This window comes from Salvelinus fontinalis, chromosome 15, assembly GCF_029448725.1.
Source record: "Salvelinus fontinalis isolate EN_2023a chromosome 15, ASM2944872v1, whole genome shotgun sequence".
Taxonomy (NCBI): domain Eukaryota; kingdom Metazoa; phylum Chordata; class Actinopteri; order Salmoniformes; family Salmonidae; genus Salvelinus; species Salvelinus fontinalis.
Window position 1 is genome coordinate 11,761,479 of NC_074679.1, and position 24,178 is coordinate 11,785,656.

Below are 24,178 nucleotides of genomic sequence, written 5' to 3' on the forward strand. Positions count from 1 at the left end.
TAATACAAGATGTTTCCAAGCTTGTCCCAGGATGCGCTCGCTGGGCTCCCCTATCCTCCTGCGGGCAACTCTCATCACACATATGCATATTTGCTTGCCCTTGACATTATCATCAGCAGATGTGCTGAGGCCCCGAGGTAAGGTTGAAATACTGCTGAGGCTTTAGAGACCGAGTGGCCTGCTTCAGAGAGTGTCCGAGGGCTAAATACGCGCCGAGAGACAGAGGAGAGGGAGGAGAAGAAGAGGGAAACCTCCGAAACCGAACCCAGCTGAGCTCCTCCGGGGATGGCAGTAATTAAACAGTGATTAAATGAAGGGGCGACGCGGGCAAAACGCTGGTTGATTGACAGACAGCCTGCCTCTACTCTCTCTCTGTGGTCTAGGATTCAATGGTCTAGGGTCTGTGGTCTAGGGTTCTGTGGTCTAGGGTCTATGGTCTAGAGTCTGTGGTTTAGGGTTCTGTGGTCTAGGGTTCTGTGGTCTAAGCTTCTGTGTTCTAGGGTTCTGTGGTCTAGGGTTCTGTGGTCTAGGGTCTGTGGTCTAGGGTCTGTGGTCTAGGGTCTATGGTCTAGGGTCTGTGGTCTAGGGTCTGTGGTCTAGAGTTCTGTGGTCTAGGGTTCGGTGGTCTAGTGTCTGTGGTCTAAGGTTCTGTGGTCTAGGGTTCTGTGGTCTAGGGTTTGTGGTCTAGGGTTCTGTAGTGGAGCCTTCTGTGGTCTAGGGTTCTGTGGTCTAGGGTTCTGTGGACTAGGCTTCTGTGGTCTAGGCTTCTGTGGTCTAGGCTTCTGTGGTCTAGGCTTCTGTGGTCTAGGGTTTTGTGGTGGAGGCAGAGCAACTCACCAATGACTATTGGAGCATTCGTTTCCAATGACCTCCAATTACTCTTCCATTCAGATTTAAACTATCTATTCTGGAAAACAGTTTTCTTTAACTGTGTCGGGTCGACGGATCAGTGAACATCTGATACTGCAGAGACCGCTGTGTTGTAGGGAACTGAGAGTACATTGAAAACAAAATATTATTTTAAACAGAATGTATACAGGCCTTGTGTCTCCAATGCTATCAGTGCTCTTCAGATAAACTCACAAACTACACAGAACAATCACTTGGAAGAATGCCTTTACAGAATTCGCCTTGAGAATACGATTAGTGCTTACTTCAGATAAACTCACAGAGTACAATCACAAGCCATTGCCAGTGATGTTGGAGTGCAGTGCACTCACTCAGAATCCAAAATGACCACCGGACTCGTTGCTTTCTCTGCAGTCTGGAGTAGGTCAGTTTTAGAAACGCCTTATAAACACTTTCCTCCACGAGGAAAATGCCAGAAATGATTGTCGACTCCTTAAACTCAAAACAAATAGACAGACGAGCTGGAGAAAAACACCAATAAAAAACGCTTTTACAAAACAATCAGAAAAATCGAGACACTGAAATTGCCTTTGGGTGGGAGGACTAGGTGCGAGAACTAGGATTCTCCACACGTCCTCTTTCCTCTGTCACCAGGCTGCCTCAGGACCTCAGGCAGTGTATAGATTTTTATAAAGCAGGTCTGGTGCTTATGAAACTACATACTGAAGGTCCTTAAACAATCCTTTAAGTTGTCTGATGGTAAAGAAGGTCCTCTTAACGTGTAATACAAATTCAAATAGCTCTATATGGAGACGGATTATGGGGCAGGCTGAGAACGGGGTCTACTTTGAAGGATGACTTGGAGATGACAGCTATTGATTAAGTGTCCAATGAGAGTCCCGCATACGAAAGGCTAGCCAGCACACAGCTCATGAAAGAATCCTATGCAGGCTCAGTAAACAGATAAAGCCTGGCTCGAGCAGCTACCTTATGAAAAGGTGCCAGCATGTTAATGTGCAATAGTGAGGATAAACACTTCTTCAGATTTTTCTGTATTCTTTCTTTGAAAGTAACTTGTAGTTTTATGTTTACTGACAGCACAATTTAGATCATGTTGAAGTTGCACAATATTGTATGCAACTCTAGGTCCATTGTTTAGAAGATAGTGCCATAGCTGCCACAAAAACTTGAAAAACAAAGAATCTTATCATTTTCTGAATGTTTTGTCGAGTCCATCGTTTCAGAAGCCCTCATCTAGCCACAAAGTAAAACATTTTGTACCATTTTCTAAAGCCCGAGTCCATTTCTAATTGCTTTAACAGTAGCACAGTGGGGCACCTGACCCTTACCTACTCCGACGCTGGCATCAGGGTGATGAGGGAGGATGTTCTCAAAGATAACATGTGAATCTAATTTCCAGGTGAAACACAGCGGGACTCGGAGAGAAGCAAGTCTCTGAAGCATGCATTATTGGGTCTCACTGCGGTTCTCAGAGTTTGTGATGATGCCATGCGAGGCCAACTGCTGTCTTAATAGCAACAGCGCTGCCAGCCTGACCGACCTCATCATCCTTGACATTTACCACAGTGCTGAGCTGCACTCCCTCTCTCTCTGTCTCTTTCTGTCTCGCTTTCTCTGTCTCTCTCTCTCTCTTTTCACAGTCAAAAATTTCTATCAGTTGTGTAACGGCGCCCCAGAAGAAGAACCTAAGAGCCGAGGGGGACTTTCTTTCAGGAAAAAAACGATCTGTGCAGACTGCTGTCTAACAAAGGTATCTGAGACTAATCTCAAAGGAAAGCTGTCAAGTCCTTGCACATAATCACCTGATGAAAGCTTTCATAGATATGCAATTGCTGGGGCTAATAGCCATTGCTAAAAACCTGGCTCAGCTCTCATTATCCATAGGATCCGCTGGCAAGCTGTTGCGTGAAAAGGATGCAGGGGAATAAGTCAAATCCGTACATTAGCCTCCGAAGACTACAGCCCTTCTGAGAGCACTATCTTTGATCAGGTGGTCGTGAAATCAGTGGGATATTCAAAACATGGGTCAAGCTACTGTGTTGTGCTGGGTAAATCTTTAAATCAAGAGATGTTCATCTCATCTTATTTCATCTCAAATGTGCATCTCATGTTTAGCTCAGGTGAAATGTACTTAAAAAACATGAATGAAAAATGGTGTAATAATCTACACAGACTAGCTAGCTATATGATGGATAACAAAGATGTAGGATTGTTGCAAAGCAAACTTGAGCAAAACTTGCAAGGATCTGAAACATAGGAAAATGGGGATAATGCTTTGAATACGCAGTTTCTCATATGGGAATAGCATTGATAAAGGTGCTATTTGACGTGATTAGTTCTTGATATTTCTATTTGTGAGTGAAGGCGGTGCTAGATAACCACGTTGACACAATGTAAATAAAGAAATATGTATAAATATGCTTATTTATCCCTGGGCTCAGATAAATACATATGGGCAGAGGAAATGCCTGAATGGACAATGTCTCCACACAGGGCCCAGCCTGCTGGTAAGAACCTGACAGCAACATCAACATAACCTTCACTATCGCCGAGAAATGCTCATCATAACGGCTGTATTTTTCCATAAAACCCAAAGTCTCACACACAATGAGAACTGGGGGAGATGAGGTGCGGGAGACCATTTCTCTTGACATTCACGACGGAAAACTCATCAGTCATGCTGTCAGAGGCAGTGGACTGGGCTACTTTGGGATTTATGAGGAATAATGATAGGTTGGACATGGCTGTAAGCCTGTGCCTTTACCTTTGGTACAGAGCTATTGGGAGAGTTGTGTATTGAGGCACACGGTCTGGGTAAAACCCCATTTCTTTTGTCAGTGACCCTTGCACTGATTTCTCATCCCACCTCTCTCCACGTTTTGGTGTTTGGATGTTCTCTGTTGGAGTTGTGGCTGTAAAAAAATAAAAATAAAATATATTTCCGCCTCACATGATAAAGTAGTAAAGTGCTGATAAGTATATTCAAAATAGAAAGGGGATCGCTTTATTCTTTCTTTTGATGCATGTTCAGGTTTTGCATTTATTTGATATTTTTTTATCTTACATTTATTGTCTACAAAACAGATGATTATTGTTGGTAACCATTGACGCTAATCTCTTCTTTTTTATAACAGAAAAACCAACAGCATTTCACAAACTCTGATAAGAGCTTTTTTCAAATTTCCTTCAAGGACGTGACTGTCAATGAGAGATGGCTCTAGTGAAATTGGAAACATTGTTAACATTTACGGACAAACTACCATCCATGTAACGATTAACCATTGTGATAATATGAGTACGGTCAAGATAAAATACTAACTCCATGTAACGGCGGTCCTCCTCCTCTTCTACCGAAAAGGAGGAGTAGTGATCGAACCAAGGCGCAATGGAGTTTGAACACATCATTTATTAAAGAAAACACGAACTTGACTAAACTAACAAAAACAACAAACGGTGTAGACAGACCTAGACGACGAACTTACATAAAACAAGAAGAACGCACGAATAGGAAACATAGGCTACACAAACCGAACAAACCGTAAACAGTCCCGCGTGGTGTACAGACACAGACACGGAAGACAATCACCCACAACGAACACTGTGACAACGCCTACCTAAATATGACTCTTAATTAGAGGAACGCCAAACACCTGCCTCTAATTAAGAGTCATACCAGGCAACCCAATAAACCAACACAGAAACAGAAAACATAGAATGCCCACCCAAACTCACGTCCTGACCAACTAACACATATAACAAACTAACACAAAATAGGTCAGGAACGTGACATAACCCCCCCCATAAGGTGCGAACTCCGGACGCACCAGCACAAAGTCTAGGGGAGGGTCTCGACGCTCATGGCAGGCTGAGGGATCTCGACGCTCATGGCAGGCTGACGGCTCTCGACGCTCATGGCAGGCTGACGGCTCTCGACGCTCATGGCAGGCTGACGGCTCTCGACGCTCATGGCTCTCTGACGGCTCTGGCTGCTCATGGCTCGCTGGCGGCTCTGGCAGATCCTGTCTGGCTGGCGGCTCTGGCAGATCCTGTCTGGTTGGCGGCTCTGGCAGATCCTGTCTGGTTGGCGGCTCTGGCAGATCCTGTCTGGTTGGCGCCTCTGGCAGATCCTGTCTGACGGATGGCTCTAGCGGCTCCTGTCTGGCGGGCGGCTCTAGCGGCTCCTGTCTGGCGGACGGCTCTGTAGGCTCATGGCAGACGGGCGGCTTTGCAGGCTCATGGCAGACGGGCGGCTTTGCAGGCTCATTGCAGACGGATGGCTCAGACGGCGCTGGGGAGACGGATGGCTCAGATGGCGCTGGGGAGACGGATGGCTCAGATGGCGCTGGGGAGACGGATGGCTCAGATGGCGCTGGGGAGACGGATGGCTCTGGCCGGATAAGGCGCACTGTAGACCTGGTGCGTGGTGCCGGAACTGGAGGCACCGGGCTAAGGACACGCACCTTCATACTAGTGCGGGGAGCAGGGACAGGGCACACTGGACTCTCAAAGCCCACTCTATACCTGGTGCGTGGTACCGGCACTGGTGACACCGGGCTGAGGGCAAGCACATCAGGATTAGTAGGGGGAGAAGAAACAGTGTGTACAGGGCTCTGGAGACGCACAGGAGGCTTAGTGCGTGGTGCCGGAACTGGAGGCACCGAACTGGATACGCACTACAGGGAGAGTGCGTGGAGGAGGAACAGGGCTCAGGAGACGCACTGGTAGCCTAGTGCGTAGTGTAGGCACTGTAGGTACTAGGCTGGGGCGGGGAGGTGGCGCCGGAAATACCGGACCGTGCAGGCGTACTGGCTCTCTTGAGCATTGAGCCTGCCCAACCTCACCTGGTTGAATGCTCCCGGTCGCCCGACCAGTGCAGGGAGGTGGAATAACCCGCACCGGCCTATGTAGGCGAACCGGGGAAACCATGCGTAAGGCAGGTGCCATGTATGCCGGCCCGAGGAGACGCACTGGAGACCAGACGCGTTGAGCCGGCCTCATGACACCTGGCTCAATGCCCAATCTAGCCCTACCAGTGCGGGGAGGTGGACTAACCCGCACTGGGCTATGCACTCGTACAGGAGACACCGTGCGCTCTACTGCGTAACACGGCGCCTGCCCGTACTCCCGCTCTCCACGGTAAGCCTGGGAAGTGGGCGCAGGTCTCCTACCTGCCCTTGGCCCCATACCTCTTAGCCCCCCCCCCCAATAAATTTTTGGGTGTTACTCACGGGCTTTTTGGGCTTCCGTGCAAGACGCGTCCCCTCATAACTCCGGTTCCTCTCTCTCTTTTCCTCCACTCTCCGAGCTGCCTCCAGCTGTTCCCATGGACGGTGATTCACTTTAGCCCATGGTCCTTCTCCGTTAAATATTTGCTCCCAATTCCACAAGTCCTGTATACTTGCCCGTTGCTCAAAATTACGCTGCTTGGTTCTGGATTTTTGGTGGGTGATTCTGTAACGGCAGTCCTCCTCCTCTTCATCTGAAGAGGAGGAGTATTGAGGGAACCAAGGCGCAGCGTAGTGAAAAGACATATTTTATTAACGAAACACGAACTTGATTAAACTAACAAAAACAACAAACGGTGTAGACAGACCTAGACGACGAACTTACATAAAACAAGAAGAACGCACGAATAGGAAACATAGGCTACACAAACCGAACAAACCGTACACAGTCCTGCGTGGTGTACAGACACAGACACGGAAGACAATCACCCACAACGAACACTGTGACAACGCCTACCTAAATATGACTCTTAATTAGAGGAACGCCAAACACCTGCCTCTAATTAAGAGCCATACCAGGCAACCCAATAAACCAACACAGAAACAGAAAACATAGAATGCCCACCCAAACTCACGTCCTGACCAACTAACACATATAACAAACTAACAGAAAATAGGTCAGGAACGTGACACTCCAATGTCATTTGAAAGTGGATTTCAATATTGTTGTGAGAGGGATAACATGGCCAAACTGTACAAATGGCACGACTATATGTTAAGGATTTATTGAAGAAGGCCCTCATGGGGTCCCTATGGAACCCTAATGCGGGGATGTCCTCCAGCACCACATTATTAGTCCATTTCAGGATACTCTGAATTATCAGGTTTGTTAATTACTATTCTTAATATATCTTCCAAGTGTGCCAGAACATATAGCCTAACTACCTAGTTCATCCTAATGAAATGTTCGACATACATTTGCATCCTATATATAACTGTTTTATTGGATTGTCTGAGTGCAGGGTTGGGGTTTTATGTGGTATTTTACAGTGGCTACAGGTATTTCTAAGTGTTGTGAAATTAGTGGGCAGAGAGGTTGGGGCAATTTCAAAACAAGTGCATCAGTGAGGCCCCTTGAAGCTCAAGGGTGCTTTTATCAGAGGGGAATGAAGCCATAGACTTGTTACATAGGAGAGAAAATGGTGGCTAGACAGTGACATTATTACCTTAAAACGCAGATGAACACTTGATCACTTCTGTCTCATTCTGCTCTGGGAACTAGAAAGGCAGTAACAGCAAATTTCTAATTTTGATCAGAGGGAAAAGCAGAGTTATTGTCAAGTATAGGCTAATTTAAGGAGATACTTTTGAGATGGGGTTTAGTCAAATAAAAACAAGTGCCTCTGTAGTGTTTTGGTTAATGGGTAGCTACTCAAACCAATATTATTTAAGACTGAGCATATTCATTGTCCTATTTTACATGTCAATGATTTAAAAAAAAAAAAAAAATCCTCATTATATTATAATGTTTTGTCTAAATTTACCCCTCATACTTTGACTAACTTTAATAATGTCACTTTACTTACAGTATATGTATATACTGTATTCTATACTATTCTACTGTATCTTAATCTATGCCTCTCTGACATTGCTCGTCCATATATTTATATATTCTTAATTCCATTCCTTTACTTAGATTTGTGTGTATTGAGTATATGTTGTGAAATTGTTAGATATTATGTAACGAATGTTCTCCTCCTCGTCTGAGGAGGAGCAGGGATCGGACCAAAACGCAGCTTGTGGAGAATACATGATTTAATTATTTTAAAGGAGACGAAACGACGAACACTGACAAACTATACAAAACAACGTCAACAGACCTGAACATGAGAACTTACATATAACGAAGAACGCACGAACAGGTACAGACTAAACAAAACGAAACAGTCCCGTGTGGTACAAACACTGACACGGAAGACAATCACCCACAAACAAACGGTGTGAACAGCCTACCTTAATATGGTTCTCAATCAGAGGAAACGTAAAACACCTGCCCCTGATTGAGAACCATATCAGGCTAATTAACAATGGACCTAAACATAGAAACACATAACATAGAATGCCCACCCAGCTCACGTCCTGACCATACTAAACAAAGACAAAATAAAGGAAATAAGGTCAGGAACGTGACATATTACTTGTTACCGATATTGCTGCACTGTCGGAACTAGAAGCACAAGCATTTCGCTACACCATCTGGTACATTACATTACTTGCTGTGCAGTAAATGCAAAAGTTGGAGCAATTTTAAAACAAATAATAGGCTAGGCCTTTTCCTTATGTTGACAATACATTTCTCAATTGTACCTGTATGCACTGCTGTGAGAACCCTGTCCTCTAAAAGCCCATATGTTGTTTTTGTTGTTGTTTTCCTCTTGTTGTTTTGAGCCAGGGTTCAGTGACACCATATTGCTTTGGCCCAGTGCTAACTTTGAGCAAAGTCAGCAAATTTCAGCACTGCGAGCACGTACACACACACACACAGACAGACAGACAGACAGACAGACACACACACACACACACACAACCAACCCATTGCTTTTTCAGCTGGAAGTACACAGGAGAGCAAGGCATTTTTCAATGCATTTAGATGAGACCTTTAACAAAGGTCTCTAATGCAGATATGAGTGATCCCGGGGAGAAGCTATTGGGGCGAAACTGGCTGACGGGAGGATGTCACTCTGTGCATGAAAAATGATGGATCCCATTTGTAAAGCTGTTCTTCTCCAGCCCCCGTCGCTGGGCTTTCACAGAACTGTGCCAGTGGTCATTAAAACAGGAAGCACCCCAATAACTTTGCTGGCGAATAACAAGTGAACTGGTTAAATTGGCACTTTGTCATTTCATCTGCGAATTCACAGAGGACAGATAATTCAATGACGACAACACAGATTAATATCGTGGCCTTTTTTGTTTCATCTATCATTAATTTGTTTTATTCCCCAAAGGAGAAAAAAAAAGATATGCAACCAATATCAGACAAGACTGCAGCCTTTCAAGGATCTTTGACAATATGGTGTGCTTAGAGCTGTCGGTTTAGGGGTGCAAGTGACGCTACTGTAGTGTTTGTCCATGTTACGATGACCGTAGAACAAAAATCCTAAACCAATACACACAAATTCACTACACTCTCCATAGGGCCAGAAGACATCAGTATTACATTACAGAACATACTCTCCTGCAGTAGCTACAGTATATAGAACTAGCCTGAGCTCCAACTTGTGCTGCAGTTCCTTAAGTTTGTTATCGGTTATTTGGTTGATATAACACATTTATCACAGGGTTAAGCTGTTGTGAATGGAGAACAAAACAAAGAGCTGTAGCTACACGTCCAAAACAATATTGCTGAGACCTTAGGAAATGTTCCTAAAACTTCAGGTCCAATGTCCAGCAGCAGCTCTTATACACAGATGCAGGATCCTAATTTGAGGCAGTTTTTTTTACAACAGGAAAATAATCCTGCAGCAACAGGAAATGGGAATTATTATGTGGATTAAAATTTATATATATTTTATGTAGGAGTTGATACCTTTTTCGTTAGGGCAAATCAATTCTGATATTTTAAAATGGAAATTACAAACTTTAGAAGCCTTTTTAAATCTTGAATACACTCCAGTTTATATTTCCTGCTGTGCAGGAAAAGGTTCAGCAACAAAAGATTGATCCAATTAAAATCCTACAGTAGGCCTACATGCTGACACTGTGGTGTGTATGATGGAGTGACTTTGGGACGCCTCTTGGTCTGCTACTGTTTAACGCTGTGCCCTTGAGGAGAAGAGGTACATTTTCTAAGTTAATTACATAATGAGGCCAATTAAACATTAGAGGGCTCAGGTGAAATGAGAGCCACCTCAGAGCTTGCAGCTAAATTAGCCTGATTTCCCCCTCTGGCCAGGGAGACTGCCCAATCTCAGCTGCCTGTCACAACCTCCACTAATCACTGCGAAACTAAAACTGTCAAACATACCTGTATGGATACTGACATACTGTTGATCTTATTAATGTATATATCCTAGAATATAAATGCTGTTGCCGTAGTTTATAGGTGTAAATGTAAAGATTATTATCGTGGCTGATCCGGATTAACGCCCGTAATGTTTAAGAACCATCTTAAAAACCTTGACCATGTTTTTGACCTTGGTCATAACCAATGCTTAAATCCATAATAGTTTTAGACACTTTCACAAGACGTGTCATAAACAACCACTTGACTGAATAATTATCCCAAGAGGCACCTATTTTTTAAAGAAACCCCTTCAAGGGTATAGCCTCCTCATATCATTTGGGGTTTTGCTGACAAGAGTGGCTCTCTGGTAGAGTGCACTCGGAGGGCCTACAGGTGCATAAATCACTTCAGCTGCACTTATGGACAACCCCCTAACGAGAAGGACTCTGGAAGGGCCAAGGTGAGAGATGGTCAGGGTTACACACTGAAGGAGAGGACCATGGGTAAGATATGTAATATATCCACATTGTCCTGCTGTCAACCACTCCTCTTGGATAAAGGAGCACTAAAACAGACTGGATGGATAAAGTGGGAGGCCACTATTTTGAAAACACTTCTGTTCTACCCTGTCCTTATCATTTGACAACAACCCCCTAAGAGGCAATTAAGGAAGCGAGCACAGCATTACATTAAAATATGAATACACCAAAGAGATATAGGGCCGGAAAGAAAGGATATTTCATCACCATCATCAGGGCTTTATAAAAAGTTCATTGCCCACTTTGTGTATCCGTTAATCTGGATATTATGGATTTATGAAGCGTAAGATGGACAAGGAAAATGACAGAGGACACATTTTACCAGATCATATTGCAATGATTTGTTAATCAAATGCACGGAGACAGTGGGAAATGTAACGCAGGGACAAAACCATCACTGTGATTTACACTTAATCCTTCATTATTGCGCCTTTGAAGTGACCTCGCCGGGCATGTTCCCACAGTGACCCAGAAGCACTCTCGCCGTTTGCTCATTAAACAGGATGAAATAGAGCCGGCGCGTGGAGTGCTGCACGACTTTGATGTCTCCACACGTCCAGCACCCAGCCAAGGCGAAAACATTGTGGTTTTTAATCAATTATGGCATTCACCTTTGGGGCAATACATTCATTAGATCTGTTAGGAATAGCTAAGGGACGATATTCCGATTGCATGCTGAGATTGAAATGAAGGTAATGGTGGTAGTGGTTGGGGGTAGGCATTCTAGACAAAGATGGCAATTTCACAGAGCATAGCATATCATATGACCGCCTGGGGCTGGCTAAATTTACATATGCACCCCACAAAGGAAATATAGCTGGGGACTTGGGATATCATTTATATATGCTGTGTGATTTATAGGCCTTAGATCATCGCCGAAAATCTAGCGTAGATCTCCTAAAGAGGTCTACACATGCTGCAGGTAAATGGTAGCTGTTATAAAAGTTTATCACAGTGATTCAATGAAATGAATCTATCAAAAACACATTATGCAAAATGGTAGCCAATCAGAGGTATTATTGGGAGGGAGTGAAAGTGTTAACTGCATGCTGAGCAAGGCAACAGTCTAACCCTTATGGTGAAAATCAGTCAAAATGATCACATAATTAGGAGGACATCATGCAACATTCTACATGTCAACACCAAATAGAATATATAAACATGTGTTATATAGCATAACAAGTACAGTTCATAGTACTAGAGGTTTTAAATCAATCCATTTGTCTACGCATTTTAAATCCACCTCTCAACCTGCCTTTTGCACAATAACTTTTCTATTGGATCTGTAAGAGAATCCATCAGTGAACTATCATGTGTTTGAGCACTGCATGTCCTATACAGCCTACTATAGCCAACTAAACTATCTCCCCCCCAAAAGGAGTGACCACTCCTGCAGTTAGTTACTAACACTGCACAGATGCAATGACGTGGTAGACTAAGGCTACTGTACTGTCCCCCAGGCCCAGCAATGTCAATCAGCTCTGACAAGCAGGCTGGATGTTAATATAGTCTATATGTGTACTGGAAGACACACAGAGGAACAATAACCACCATCTACCCTTGGAACACCGGCATCAATGCATCTTACTAAGGACAGTAACTCTGAGATACCCTGCCCTGAGTTGAGAAAAAGGAAGGAAGAAGAGGAGACAGAGAGAGCGAGAGAGAGAGACAGAGAGAGAGAGAGAGAGGGAGAGGGAGGGAGGTCATTTGGACCAGTGGCTCCCTCTGCAGACTTTAATTGTCCCCCACAATGAAATAGGGGAGGGGACTATGGATCTGTCTTCGTCCGTTCGTTTGTACGTTTGTTCATACGTTTGTTCGTACGTTTGTTCGTACGCTAGTCACACAATATTGTCACACATGATAAACAAAATGTCAAGATTCATCATATAGACTGGTTGGTTGTATAGCAACAAAACCGATGCATGCACAACTATGGGGCAAAACAGACAAGGTTGGATTAGATTATTGACAACATGTAAACTATATTTCGTCTACAATGTTTATTGAAAGCATAAATACATTTGCACAATGAGCACTTGTTGTCTCTCAAATACATTGTTACAGTTTTTGGTTAGCTAGCTAGTTTTAGCCATATACAGAACCAGTCAAATGATTGGACACACCTACTCATTCAAGGTTTTTATTTAAATTTTAGTTTGACTATTTTCTACATTGTAGACTAATAGTGAAGACATCAAAACTATGAAATAACAAATATGGAATCATGTATTAATCAAAAAGTGATACAAATATATTTTATATTTGAGATTATTCAAAGTAGCCACCCTTTGCCCTGAGGACAGCTTTGCACACTCTTGGCATTCTCTCAACCAGCTTCATGAGGTAGTCACCTGGAATGCACTTCATTTAACAGGTGTGCCTTGTTAAAAGTTAATTTGTGGAATTTCTTTCCTTCTTAATGCATTTGAGCCAATCAGTTGTGTTGTGACAAGGTAGGGGTGGTACACAAAGATAGCCGTATTTGGTTAAAAAAAACAAGTCCATATTATGGCAAGAACAGCTCAAATAAGCAAAGAGAAATGACAGTCCATCATTGCTTTAAGACATGAAGGTAAATCAATAGGGAAAATGTCAAGAACTTTGAAAGTTTCTTCAAGTGCTGTCACAAAAACCATCAAGAGCTATGATGAAACTGGCTCTCATGAGGAACATCACAGGAAAGAAAGAAGCAGATTTACCTCTGTTGCAGAGGATAAGTTCATTAGAGTTACCAGCCTCAGAAATTGCAGCCCAAATAAATGCTTCACAGGGTTCAAGTAACAGACACATCTCAACATCGACTGTTCAGAGGAGACTGTGTGAATCAGGCCTTCATGGTCAAATTGCTGCAAAGAAACCACTACTAAAAGGCACCATTAAGAAATAGAGACTTGCATGGGCCAAGAACCACGAGCAATGGCCATTAGACTGGTGGAAATCTGTCCTTTGGTCTGATGAGTCCAAATTTCTGATTTTTGGTTCCAACCGACATGTCTTTGTGAGACGCAGAGGTGAACGGATGATCTCCGCATGCGTGGGTTTCACCGTGAAGCATGGAGGAGGAGTTGTGATGGTGTGGGGGTGCTAAGCTGGTGACATTGTCACTGATTCATTTAGAATTCAGCCCAATTGACATGGTTTGGACCGCAGAGTAAAGGAAAAGCAGCCAACAAGTGCTCAGCATATGTGAGAACTCCTTCAAGACTGTTGGAAAAGCATTCCTCATGAAGCTGGTTGAGAGAATTCCAAGAGTGTGCAAAGCTATCATCAAGGCAAATGGTGGCTACTTTGAAGAATTTGTTTAACACTTTTTTTGCTTACTACATGATTCCATCTGTGTTATTTCATAGTTTTGATGTATTCACTATTATTCTACAAGGTAGAAAATAGTAAAATAAATAAAGATAAACCCTTGAATGAGTAGGTGTGTCCAAACTTTTGACTGGTACTATAAGAATTGACAAGAAATCAGTCAAAACACCTCAAATGCCACGCCCTGACCTTAGAGAGCTTTTTATGTCTCTCTTTTGGTTTGGTCACGGTGTGATTTGGGTGGACATTCTATGTTCTTTTTTCTATGTTTTGTATTTCTTTGTTTTGGCCGGGTATGGTTCTCAATCAAGGACAGCTGACTATCGTTGTCTCTGATTGGGAACCATACTTAGGTAGCTTTTCCCCACCGATGCTTGGTGGGTAGTTATTTTCTGTTTAGTGTTTTTCTGCACCTCACAGGACTGTTTCGGTTCTCACTTTGTTATTTTGTTCTAGTGTTCAGTGTAAATAAAACTCATGAACAGTTACCACGCTGCGCTTTGGTCCGATCCTTCTTCATGCAACGAAGACCGTTACATCAAAACAAGACATGGTACCAAGAACAAGATGAAACCATATAGCCGAAACGAATCACTTACGATTCCCCACATGGCAGTTTTTTGTCATTGTTGGTAGCTATCTGGCCATCAAAAACCACAACAACTGCCCCATTGAAGCGTGCTCATAACTTTCGTGACGTTGTCAGCAAACCAACGGTGGCACTATAACAGGCATATGTTTATATCTGTTTGACTGAAATAGCGCTGAAATATGACACACATGCTCAGGGATATGAGTCTAGCTTATCCACGTAACATCTCAAACACCACTGGCCTGATTTTGATGAAACTTGGTTCAATGATAGAGATATTCTTCTGATAGAGATGCAGCATTTACAAAATTACACTGATTGGCCCAAGGGGGGCGCTGCATCATTCGTAGGGGAATACATATTTACTGTTGCCTTGTTTGGACCAGTGTCTCCCTCTGCAGACATCATTAGAAGCTGAGCAAGACAAATGAGAGGAGGGGGGGGGGGGGGCATGTAGTACACCTGTGAATATCTACGTCTTCAAGACCACCACTCTCCTGGCAAAATGTACCGTCTAAGAACCCTAAAGGCAAACGTTTATCGAACCTCACCTGTTTGAACTTGATTGCCATTTAGGAGGTGCACGCGGCCCACCACCCACATTGATTGGACCACATACTTTGGTGGCATTCAGCAGGACACAATGTTTAGGAATATTCAGATATAAATGTGCTATTTAAAACAAACATGCATCTCTGACATGTAGAATAAGGAATCACGTTGGCTCTATTTGTGGTATTTCTATCTGCAACGTCAAGAATGTTTTCGTACTGAACATGGCCCTGGTTTGCTACAGGTGGAACTTCAAAAGGATCATCATAAATTTAGGAGGGTTACTGTCTCATGTATATATTGTGATGTATATTTGTCGCCTATTGTCAAAACACTTTCTATGGATAGGTGGAATGTCCTTGAAAGATCTGATTATATTTATTACAATACTACCTCCCATGATTCCCAATGCTACTAACTAGCCATACTAACACCAGTTTTAACTAAGTTATTTGAGGAAGCAGAGAAGTCGCCGTCTCCCTACACACCCCTCCCTCTCTCCCGTCGCTGTACTCAGCAATCTGGGGATGATATCATCTAGCCTTTTTCCATTTGGGTTTATTTATAGACCATTTCCTCATCACAGAATAATCAGTACATACTGTAGCTGGCCCAATGATACTGTCTCTCTCTCAGACTCACATCTTATCACACTGGGGGCTTTTAGCTGAGCCTCCAGCCATTAGCAGTAGCTCGCCGAATGAAAGAGAGCGATGGAAAAAAGAAGTGGCTCCTGGTGGCTCTGGATGATGTCAGTTGACTGGGACAGTAAGACCGTACGGCCGCCTGCTAGGAGGATCACTTTAGGCCTTTCAGAGAGCTACTGTAAGACTGTAAGACCGCATGCTAGGAGGACCACTTTAGGCCCTTCAGAGAGCTACTGTAAGACTGTAAGACCGCATGCTAGGAGGACCACTTTAGGCCCTTCAGAGAGCTACTGTAAGACTGTAAGACCGCATGCTAGGAGGACCACTTTAGGCCCTTCAGAGAGCTACTGTAAAACCGTGACAGTAAGACAACCTGCTAGGAGGACCACTTTAGGCCCTTCAGAGAGCTACTGTAAAACTGTAAGAGCGCCTGCTAGGAAAACCACTTAAGGCCCTTCAGAGAGCTACTGTAAAACACATGCGCGTGTCACAAACACACTGTAGGTTTCTTTCTAAATGTAATCCATTACAGTTACTAGTTACTTGTCCAAAATTGTAATCAGGAAGGTCATTTTTGGATTACCCAAACTCAGTAAAGTAATCTGATTAATTTATGAGTACTTTCCCCTTAAGAGGTATTAGAAGAAGACTCACTCAGGTGGAACAAACTTAAACTTGCGCTTTTTTTCAATGCTGAATTGAATGTCATTGAGAAAACCGAAATGTGTCATAATGTATTTTTTTCTAAACATTCTTTCTGAATTTTAAAGTAATCCAAGAAGTAATTGTCCAGCTTTTCAAAAGTACCTGTAATCTGCTGGTAACGTAACTGATTCCAGTTATATTTTTTTTTGGTAATTGATTACATGTAATCATTTACTCCCCAACCATGCACGCAAGTACTACAACTACAGTGGGGCAAAAAAGTATTTAGTCAGCCACCAATTGTGCAAGTTCTCCCACTTAAAAAGATGAGAGAGGCCTGTAATTTTCATCATAGGTACACTTCAACTATGACAGACAAAATGAGAAAAAAGAATCCAGAAAATCACATTGTAGGATTTTTTATGAATTTATTTGCAAATTATGGTGGAAAATAAGTATTTGGTCAGTAACAAAAGTTTATCTCAATACTTTGTTATATACCCTTTGTTGGCAATGACAGAGGTCAAACGTTTTCTGTAAGTCTTCACAAGGTTTTCACACACTGTTGCTGGTATTTTGGCCCATTCCTCCATGCAGATCTCCTCTAGAGCAGTGATGTTTTGGGGCTGTTGCTGGGCAACACGGACTTTCAACTCCCTCCAAAGATATTCTATGGCGTTGAGATCTGGAGACTGGCTAGGCCACTCCAGGACCTTGAAATGCTTCTTACGAAGCCACTCCTTCGTTGCCCGGGCGGTGTGTTTGGGATCATTGTCATGCTGAAAGACCCAGCCACATTTCATCTTCAATGCCCTTGCTGATGGAAGGAGGTTTTCACTCAAAATCTCACGATACATGGCCCCATTCATTCTTTCCTTTACACGGATCAGTCGTCCTGGTCCCTTTGCAGAAAAACAGCCCCAAAGCATGATGTTTCCACCCCCATGCTTCACAGTAGGTATGGTGTTCTTTGGATGCAACTCAGCATTCTTTGTCCTCCAAACACGACGAGTTTAGTTTACCAAAAAGTTATATTTTGGTTTCATCTGACCATATGACATTCTCCCAATCTTCTTCTGGATCATCCAAATGCTCTCTAGCAAACTTCAGACGGGCCTGGACATGTACTGGCTTAAGCAGGGGGACACGTCTGGCACTGCAGGATTTGAGTAGTGTGTTACTGATGGTAGGCTTTGTTACTTTGGTCCCAGCTCTCTGCAGGTCATTCACTAGGTCCTCCCCTGGGATTTTTGCTCACCGTTCTTGTGATCATTTTGACCCCACGGGGTGAGATCTTGCGTGGAGCCCCAGATCGAGGGAGATTATCAGTGGTCTTGTATGTCTTCCAATTCCTAATAATTGCTCCCACAGTTGATTTCTTCAAACCAAGCTGCTTACCTATTGCAGATTCAGTCTTCCCAGCCTTGTGCAGGTCAACAATTTTGTTTCTGGTGTCCTTTGACAGCTCTTTGGTCTTGGCCATAGTGGAGTTTGGAGTGTGACTGTTTGAGGTTGTGGACAGGTGTCTTTTATACTGATAACAAGTTCAAACAGGTGCCATTAATACAGGTAAGGAGTGGAGGACAGAGGAGCCTTTTAAAGAAGAAGTTACAGGTCTGTGAGAGACAGAAATCGTGCTTGTTTGTAGGTGACCAAATACTTATTTTCCACCATAATTTGCAAATTAATTAATTAAAAATCCTACAATGTGATTTTCTGGATTTCTTTTTCTCATTTTGTCTGTCATAGTTGAAGTGTACCTATGATGAAAATTACAGGCCTCTCTCATCTTTTTAAGTGGGAGACCTTGCACAATTGGTGGCTGACTAAATACTTTTTTGCCCCACTGAATATCTTGATCCATAATTTTTGTCAATCTTGATACTGGTTTATCCTTTGTTGCTTTCTAAAATGTCAATGCTGCTAGTTAGTGGACCTACGCATTGAGTGAAGCCAGAGAAAGTAGGATATTGATGCATAGCTGCGGGAAATAGGGGATTGAAAAAAGTATTTATATATATATTTTTTTACTTATTTATATATGTATATACGTATTTATAAACTGGGTGGTTCCAGCCCTGAATGCTGATTGGCTGATGACAGCTGTGGTATATCAGACCGTATACCACGGGTTGTAAGGTTCTGTATTTATTTTCTTAGTCAACCTTGTGTTCTGTTTCGTTGTGTTCTTGAACGTAGCCCTGTCTTTCATTTTTGTTCATTGATTTCACCTGTGTTAGTTACTGACCTGGTCTCATCAGCTCCTTATTTAGTTCAGTTCATTCTGTTTGTGCCTTTGTAAGGTATTGTTGGTTTTGACTCTACTAAACCTTTTCCTAGCTCGTTCCTGAGAACCAGTTGTAGCCTTCAGTCCTCGTTTTGAGTCACCTGTCTGTTTGCCTACCTGTGTATGACCCTTGCCTGCGACCACGATTCCTGCCTTCTGTGAAGGTGAAATAAACATCTGCCGCGCTCTGAGCGTGAATCTATACCTTTTTCTCCCTGAGTATTCATTACATGGGTATGACAAAACAGTTATTTTTACTGCTCTAATTCTGTTGGTAACCAGTTTATAACAGCAATAAGGCACCTCGGGAGTTTGATATATGGCCAATATACTACAGCTAAGGGCTGTACCCAGGCACTCCGCATTAGGTAGTTGTTGGGGAATTGTTAGATTACTTGTTAGATATTACTGCACTGGCAACTAGAAGCATTTTGCTACACTCACATTAACATCTGCTAACCATGTGTATGTAACCAATAAAACTTGATTTGATTGTCGTGCCTAAGAACAGCCCTTAGCCGTGGTGTATTGGCGATATACCACACCCCCTCGTGCCTTATTGCTTAAATATATATACAAAACAACCCACAAAATGAGAGAACTAGGCCTTTATTACTCCTGTATGAGCGGATAAAGAAACTTGACGAAAGCACGACCAATCCAAAATATCTTCCCGCAGGCGGCCATGTATTGATGAGTGAATCAGTCACCCAGTGATCTGTTTAAGTAAAAGCCTTGGTTAGATGTTGACTTTAACAAATGTGTTGCCCTTAGTTTTTTGTCACAATTCTATTTCTTGTTATCCTGCTCCAAAATCCCTTTCAGGTCAAACCTGAAAACAACAACCAAACATTCTGTCAGGATGTCTTCAAACTGTTCCCTACGGAGCAGTTCCTTGACTTACTGGATCAACTCAAACAAGGCCTTGATCCCTGTCACAGAATAGTTGGTTGTCCAAAAACACACACAGGAAGTGGATAGCTACAGTAGGTGATGTCTTGCATGTCTAGGTACCCTGTAGATTATAAGAAGACTGACACGTCATTGACAGACAGGGTATAGGAGAGTTAGCCACACCACACACTGCTTGACACTCAAAGTAATCCTCCCATTGATCCTGATCAATTATTCATCTATTTGTGCTGGTCTTGCAAAAAGAAGCTTGACTGGAGTGCGAGACTGCAATGCATTTTGCAGGAGCTCTTTGATCCATTACTCAGAGTTTGAAGCTATTGTAGTGTTCACAGTGCCGTAGCTTGAAGTAGCTTGTTGTGGATAGACTGTGTGGCACTGAGTATTACGGGTCAGCTGTCAACATGATTCTTATTTTATAGTCATAAGAGATATGCTTTAAAGTTGCAACATGAGCTAACTGTGAAAAAAGGGGCTCTCAAAACAGCAGTCATCTCAAATTTGACCTCCATTATAGTTCAATGTGGCTTCTATTTATTTTGTATTTGATGACAGAGTGAAAAGGCTAATGGATGCTCAAAAGGGACTTTAGATGGGCTCTTCCAGTTCACAAAAAAGTGAAGACTTGAAAATAAGTAATGCCTTACCTCCAACCACTGCGGACATAAGGAATAGAACAACCCCTGCACAGTACGTTACTCATTTGGGACGGGAAATAGTGTAAGTCAGTACAAAATACAAAATTACCACAGGAGTCTTCATTTCATGTGTAGAGAAATCTACAGCTTTTACCACGTTGGTGTTGGAAAATTGCTCGAAGGTGGTTTCCTTTCTCTGTCCTTGATTGCTAAGTATTGCTCAGGACAGTGTCAGGAAATACATTATATTTACAACATATACTGGGGTGTACAAAATATTATGAACACCTGCTCACTCCATGACATAGACTGACCAGCTGAAAGCTATGATCCCTTAATGATGTCACTAATTACATCCACATCAGTCAGTGTAGATGAAGGGGAGGAAACAGATTGAACATTTTTGCTTAAGCCTTGAGACAATTGAAACATGGATTATATATATGTGCCATTCAGAGGGTGAACTGCCAAGACAAAAGATTTAAGTGCCTTTGAACGGGGTATGGTAGTAGGTGCCAGGCGTGTCAAGAATGGTCCACCAACCAAAGGACATCCAGCCAACTTGACCCAACTGTGGGAAGCACTGGAGTCAACATGGGCCAGCATGCCTGTGGAACGATTTCGACACCTTGTAGAGTCCATGTGCCCCGACAAATTGAGGCTGTTCTGAGGGCAAAAGGGGGAGTGCTACTCAATATAAGGAAGGTGTTCATGTTTTGTGCACTCAGTGTAGGTTACTCTGCACTCAGGCAAACACCACTGTTTCTATTTCTCTCCCATGTTACATGGACAAATTAAACCAGTGCCCTGAGGGTCAATACCAGCAGCTCTTATTCTCCCCATCAAGGTGTCTCTGTATTTTACTAGCCTTGACTGAGAGGAATGAAATTTGCTTGATCCCCTCGACCACTTCAATATCATTAGTTTTTAGTTGATTCCACCGGATTTTAATCAGCAAAGTAATTCCTCTCCACAGGAGGCTAAGTCTCTCTCAAGAGCGGTTACACTGTCCACTAGACCTGCTGAGGCACCAGCCGAAAAATAATTAATCAGAAAAAACACAAAAAATAATTGATCAAAAGTGCTTCTGTGTAACCCGCCAAGGACCTTTGCTTCTTAATAATTAAACTCTGCAATTAGGCATTTTACCATGCGCTCAGTGTGAGGCGCCATGCAATATTCATAGACCATACATAATTATGCAATACAGTCCGTGGAATAAGAGGCCATATATATCCACGGTGGGGCTGTCAAGACGCAAACATTTTTATTTGGTTTATAACACTTTTTAATCTCATACGTGGGGGTCTCGTAAGGGGTACGCTGTCCTCGACCGCTCCTGTTACTACAGGACTCTCTGATTCTGGCTCTTAGAATTCTGTATAGGGCAAGAGAAAACAGAGAACTGATACATTCAGAACCACTGGATCCGCCCACATCAAAGCGCATCCAAAAACACAACCAAGCCATACGTTGTTACAATAGGTTTACCACAGTCTGTCAACAGGAGAAATCAAAAATGGCATTCAATTAAAATGAAGGAACAGAGCTGGGGCTGATGTCGGAGATTCATTGTATGATACATTATACATAATGCTCATCGCAGCATGGTAGCTAAAGTCTTGAAGGCCCTTGATGGCGCCTGGAGACAATTCAAAAGAATATAATGTATATATATTGAATCTTTATTTAACTAGGCAAGTCAGTTAAGAACAAATTCTTATTTACAATGACGGCTTACCAAAAGGCAAAAAGCCTCCTGCGGGGACGGAGGCCAGTTCTTTTGCAATAAAGAGCTATAACAGTAGACACAATGGATGGACACACTGGACAAGGTTGGCTTTCATCTCGAGATGCGGTTCAAAGCGGACCGTGAACAGAGCAAACTGGCAATCAAAGTTAACGTGTAACTGGCCAGTGGTGCACTTCACAGGGACCCGTCATCACAATGGTAGCTGAGGTCACACTCAGACATCCCCTCTCTCCTCCTCACATCACAATGGTAGCTGAGGTCACACTCAGACATCCCCTCTCTCCTCCTCACATCACAATGGCAGATTCTCCACACACGGTCTTCGGAACTATTTATTTTTCCATGTTGAAAACATACTGCTAGTGGAGCTGCTTTGAAGGGCCTTTCATGCCATGTATATGATGAATGGGAAGAAGTATTCAATTCCATAGGGATATTATTTGCTCTGAGCATAAACCAGTACTCAACTTGGATGAATGAGTATAAAAAGGCATATTGTGAAATGGACTGTGTGTTCAAATACCCATGGAACATGCAATTACCAGTGTGTCACAAATAACATGAACTCTGTTGTGGAATGGCTTCACAACAATTTGATATATTCGCTGGATATTTTACATATGAATGGCACCAACAATATGTCTGTAAATGTAATGCATACTGGAATTAATAACATATAAAATGCCAACATAAGCACACAACCTACCTCTGACTGAATAAATGGCATTTTGGTCTGGGAGCTGGTCACTTTTTGCTTTTTTCTGTAGAAAAATTATGAAGGGAAAAAGGACTCATTAACAGAAAACATGTTTTTATACTGTAAAATGTTATACTGTAAAAAACAAAATGTTTTTGTCTCAAATAAACAGTACCATCATGACCTTCGATGAATATGACACCCTGAACAACACCGATTTACATAAATACGAGTAAAAGTCAAATAGGCGTAAAGGTCGTCATTCGAGACTACTCACGGGTCCAGACAAATGATTTACTACACATTCATTTGGTTGTATGGAATAACTTATCTGTGACACACAACTGCATGTAGTGTGTGCATGCAAGGGAGACAATATACCATGACTGCACACATCTCATATCGCCAATCAATCACAATGCTTTACAACTTCTGTCAGAAGCTCTAATAATCACCATCCATAGACAGACCATTGTTCATGTTGCCAATAACTTTTGAAGGAGAATCTCCAGCAAAATGAACACTGTAGTGTCTACTGTTATACACGGAAACCCAGGACAGAATGCCCTAGTATAGAGGGCATATACCTAATCCAACCCGGAAGCAAATAAGAAAAAGCACTTTGAAGGTATATTTACATTTGCTGAATAAGGTTTCCTATTTAGGTCATTCTTGAATTGCGGTGGACTTGCGTCCCTTGACTTTGCAACCATGAAAAACACTTTAAAATGACAAATAGTTCAAATCAAATTGTTTTAGTCACATGCGCCGAATACAACAGGTGTAGTAGACCTTACAGTGAAATGCTTACTTACGAGCCCCTAAACAACAGTGCAGTTAAAAAAAAATACGGATAAGAATAAGAGATGAAAGTAACAAGTAAATAAATAGCAGCAGCAAAAAATAACAATATATACAGGGGGGGTGCCGGTACAGAGTTACACATCGTACATGTTTTGGCTTATATTGATAAAACATAATGCAAGTCCTTTATACTGAAAAATTGTATGCTTATGCATTGTTTAAAGTACTTAGGGTAAGCAAATTGGCTTGTCCCTGTAGTGATGTGTAAAGTTGTAGAGACATGTTTTAGGCATTTAGAGATATCTATATATAATTTTTTATATTAGAAATTGAACAAAATAATGTAATAATAATTTTAAAAAATACAAAATATACTATGTTTTAAGTGAGAAGAAGTAGCTATTTGTTTGAAGCTGAAAAATAAAGGAAATTCACATGAATTTCCCCAATGCCTACTCCACCAATACTCTACCAAAGTTTTCCAGCACACAGCTTTGACCTACTACAGTAGCTATGCTGGTCTATTACTTAACACAATGGGTATGCAGGTTGCTTAGGAGTCAAACATTCTCAAACAGCCTAATTTATACTCTTAAAGGAAGTGCACCCACAATAATGTGATTTCTACCGCATACATTCTTCACGCACCATACTAATCCCATTCCGCTACCCTTTTCAATATATTTTTTTATT

General features: G+C 42.4%; 1 protein-coding gene across 1 annotated transcript in view; it reads right to left on the reverse strand.

Moving 5' to 3' along the window:
* Positions 1-24,178, reverse strand: part of LOC129811410 (doublecortin domain-containing protein 2-like) — an 84,204-nt gene that overhangs the window by 37,879 nt on the left and 22,147 nt on the right. The window contains exon 12 of the mRNA XM_055862693.1: positions 22,691-22,745. Coding sequence (XP_055718668.1) covers positions 22,729-22,745 — 17 coding nt within the window. The 3' untranslated portion in view covers positions 22,691-22,728. The remainder of the gene's footprint in view (positions 1-22,690; positions 22,746-24,178) is intronic.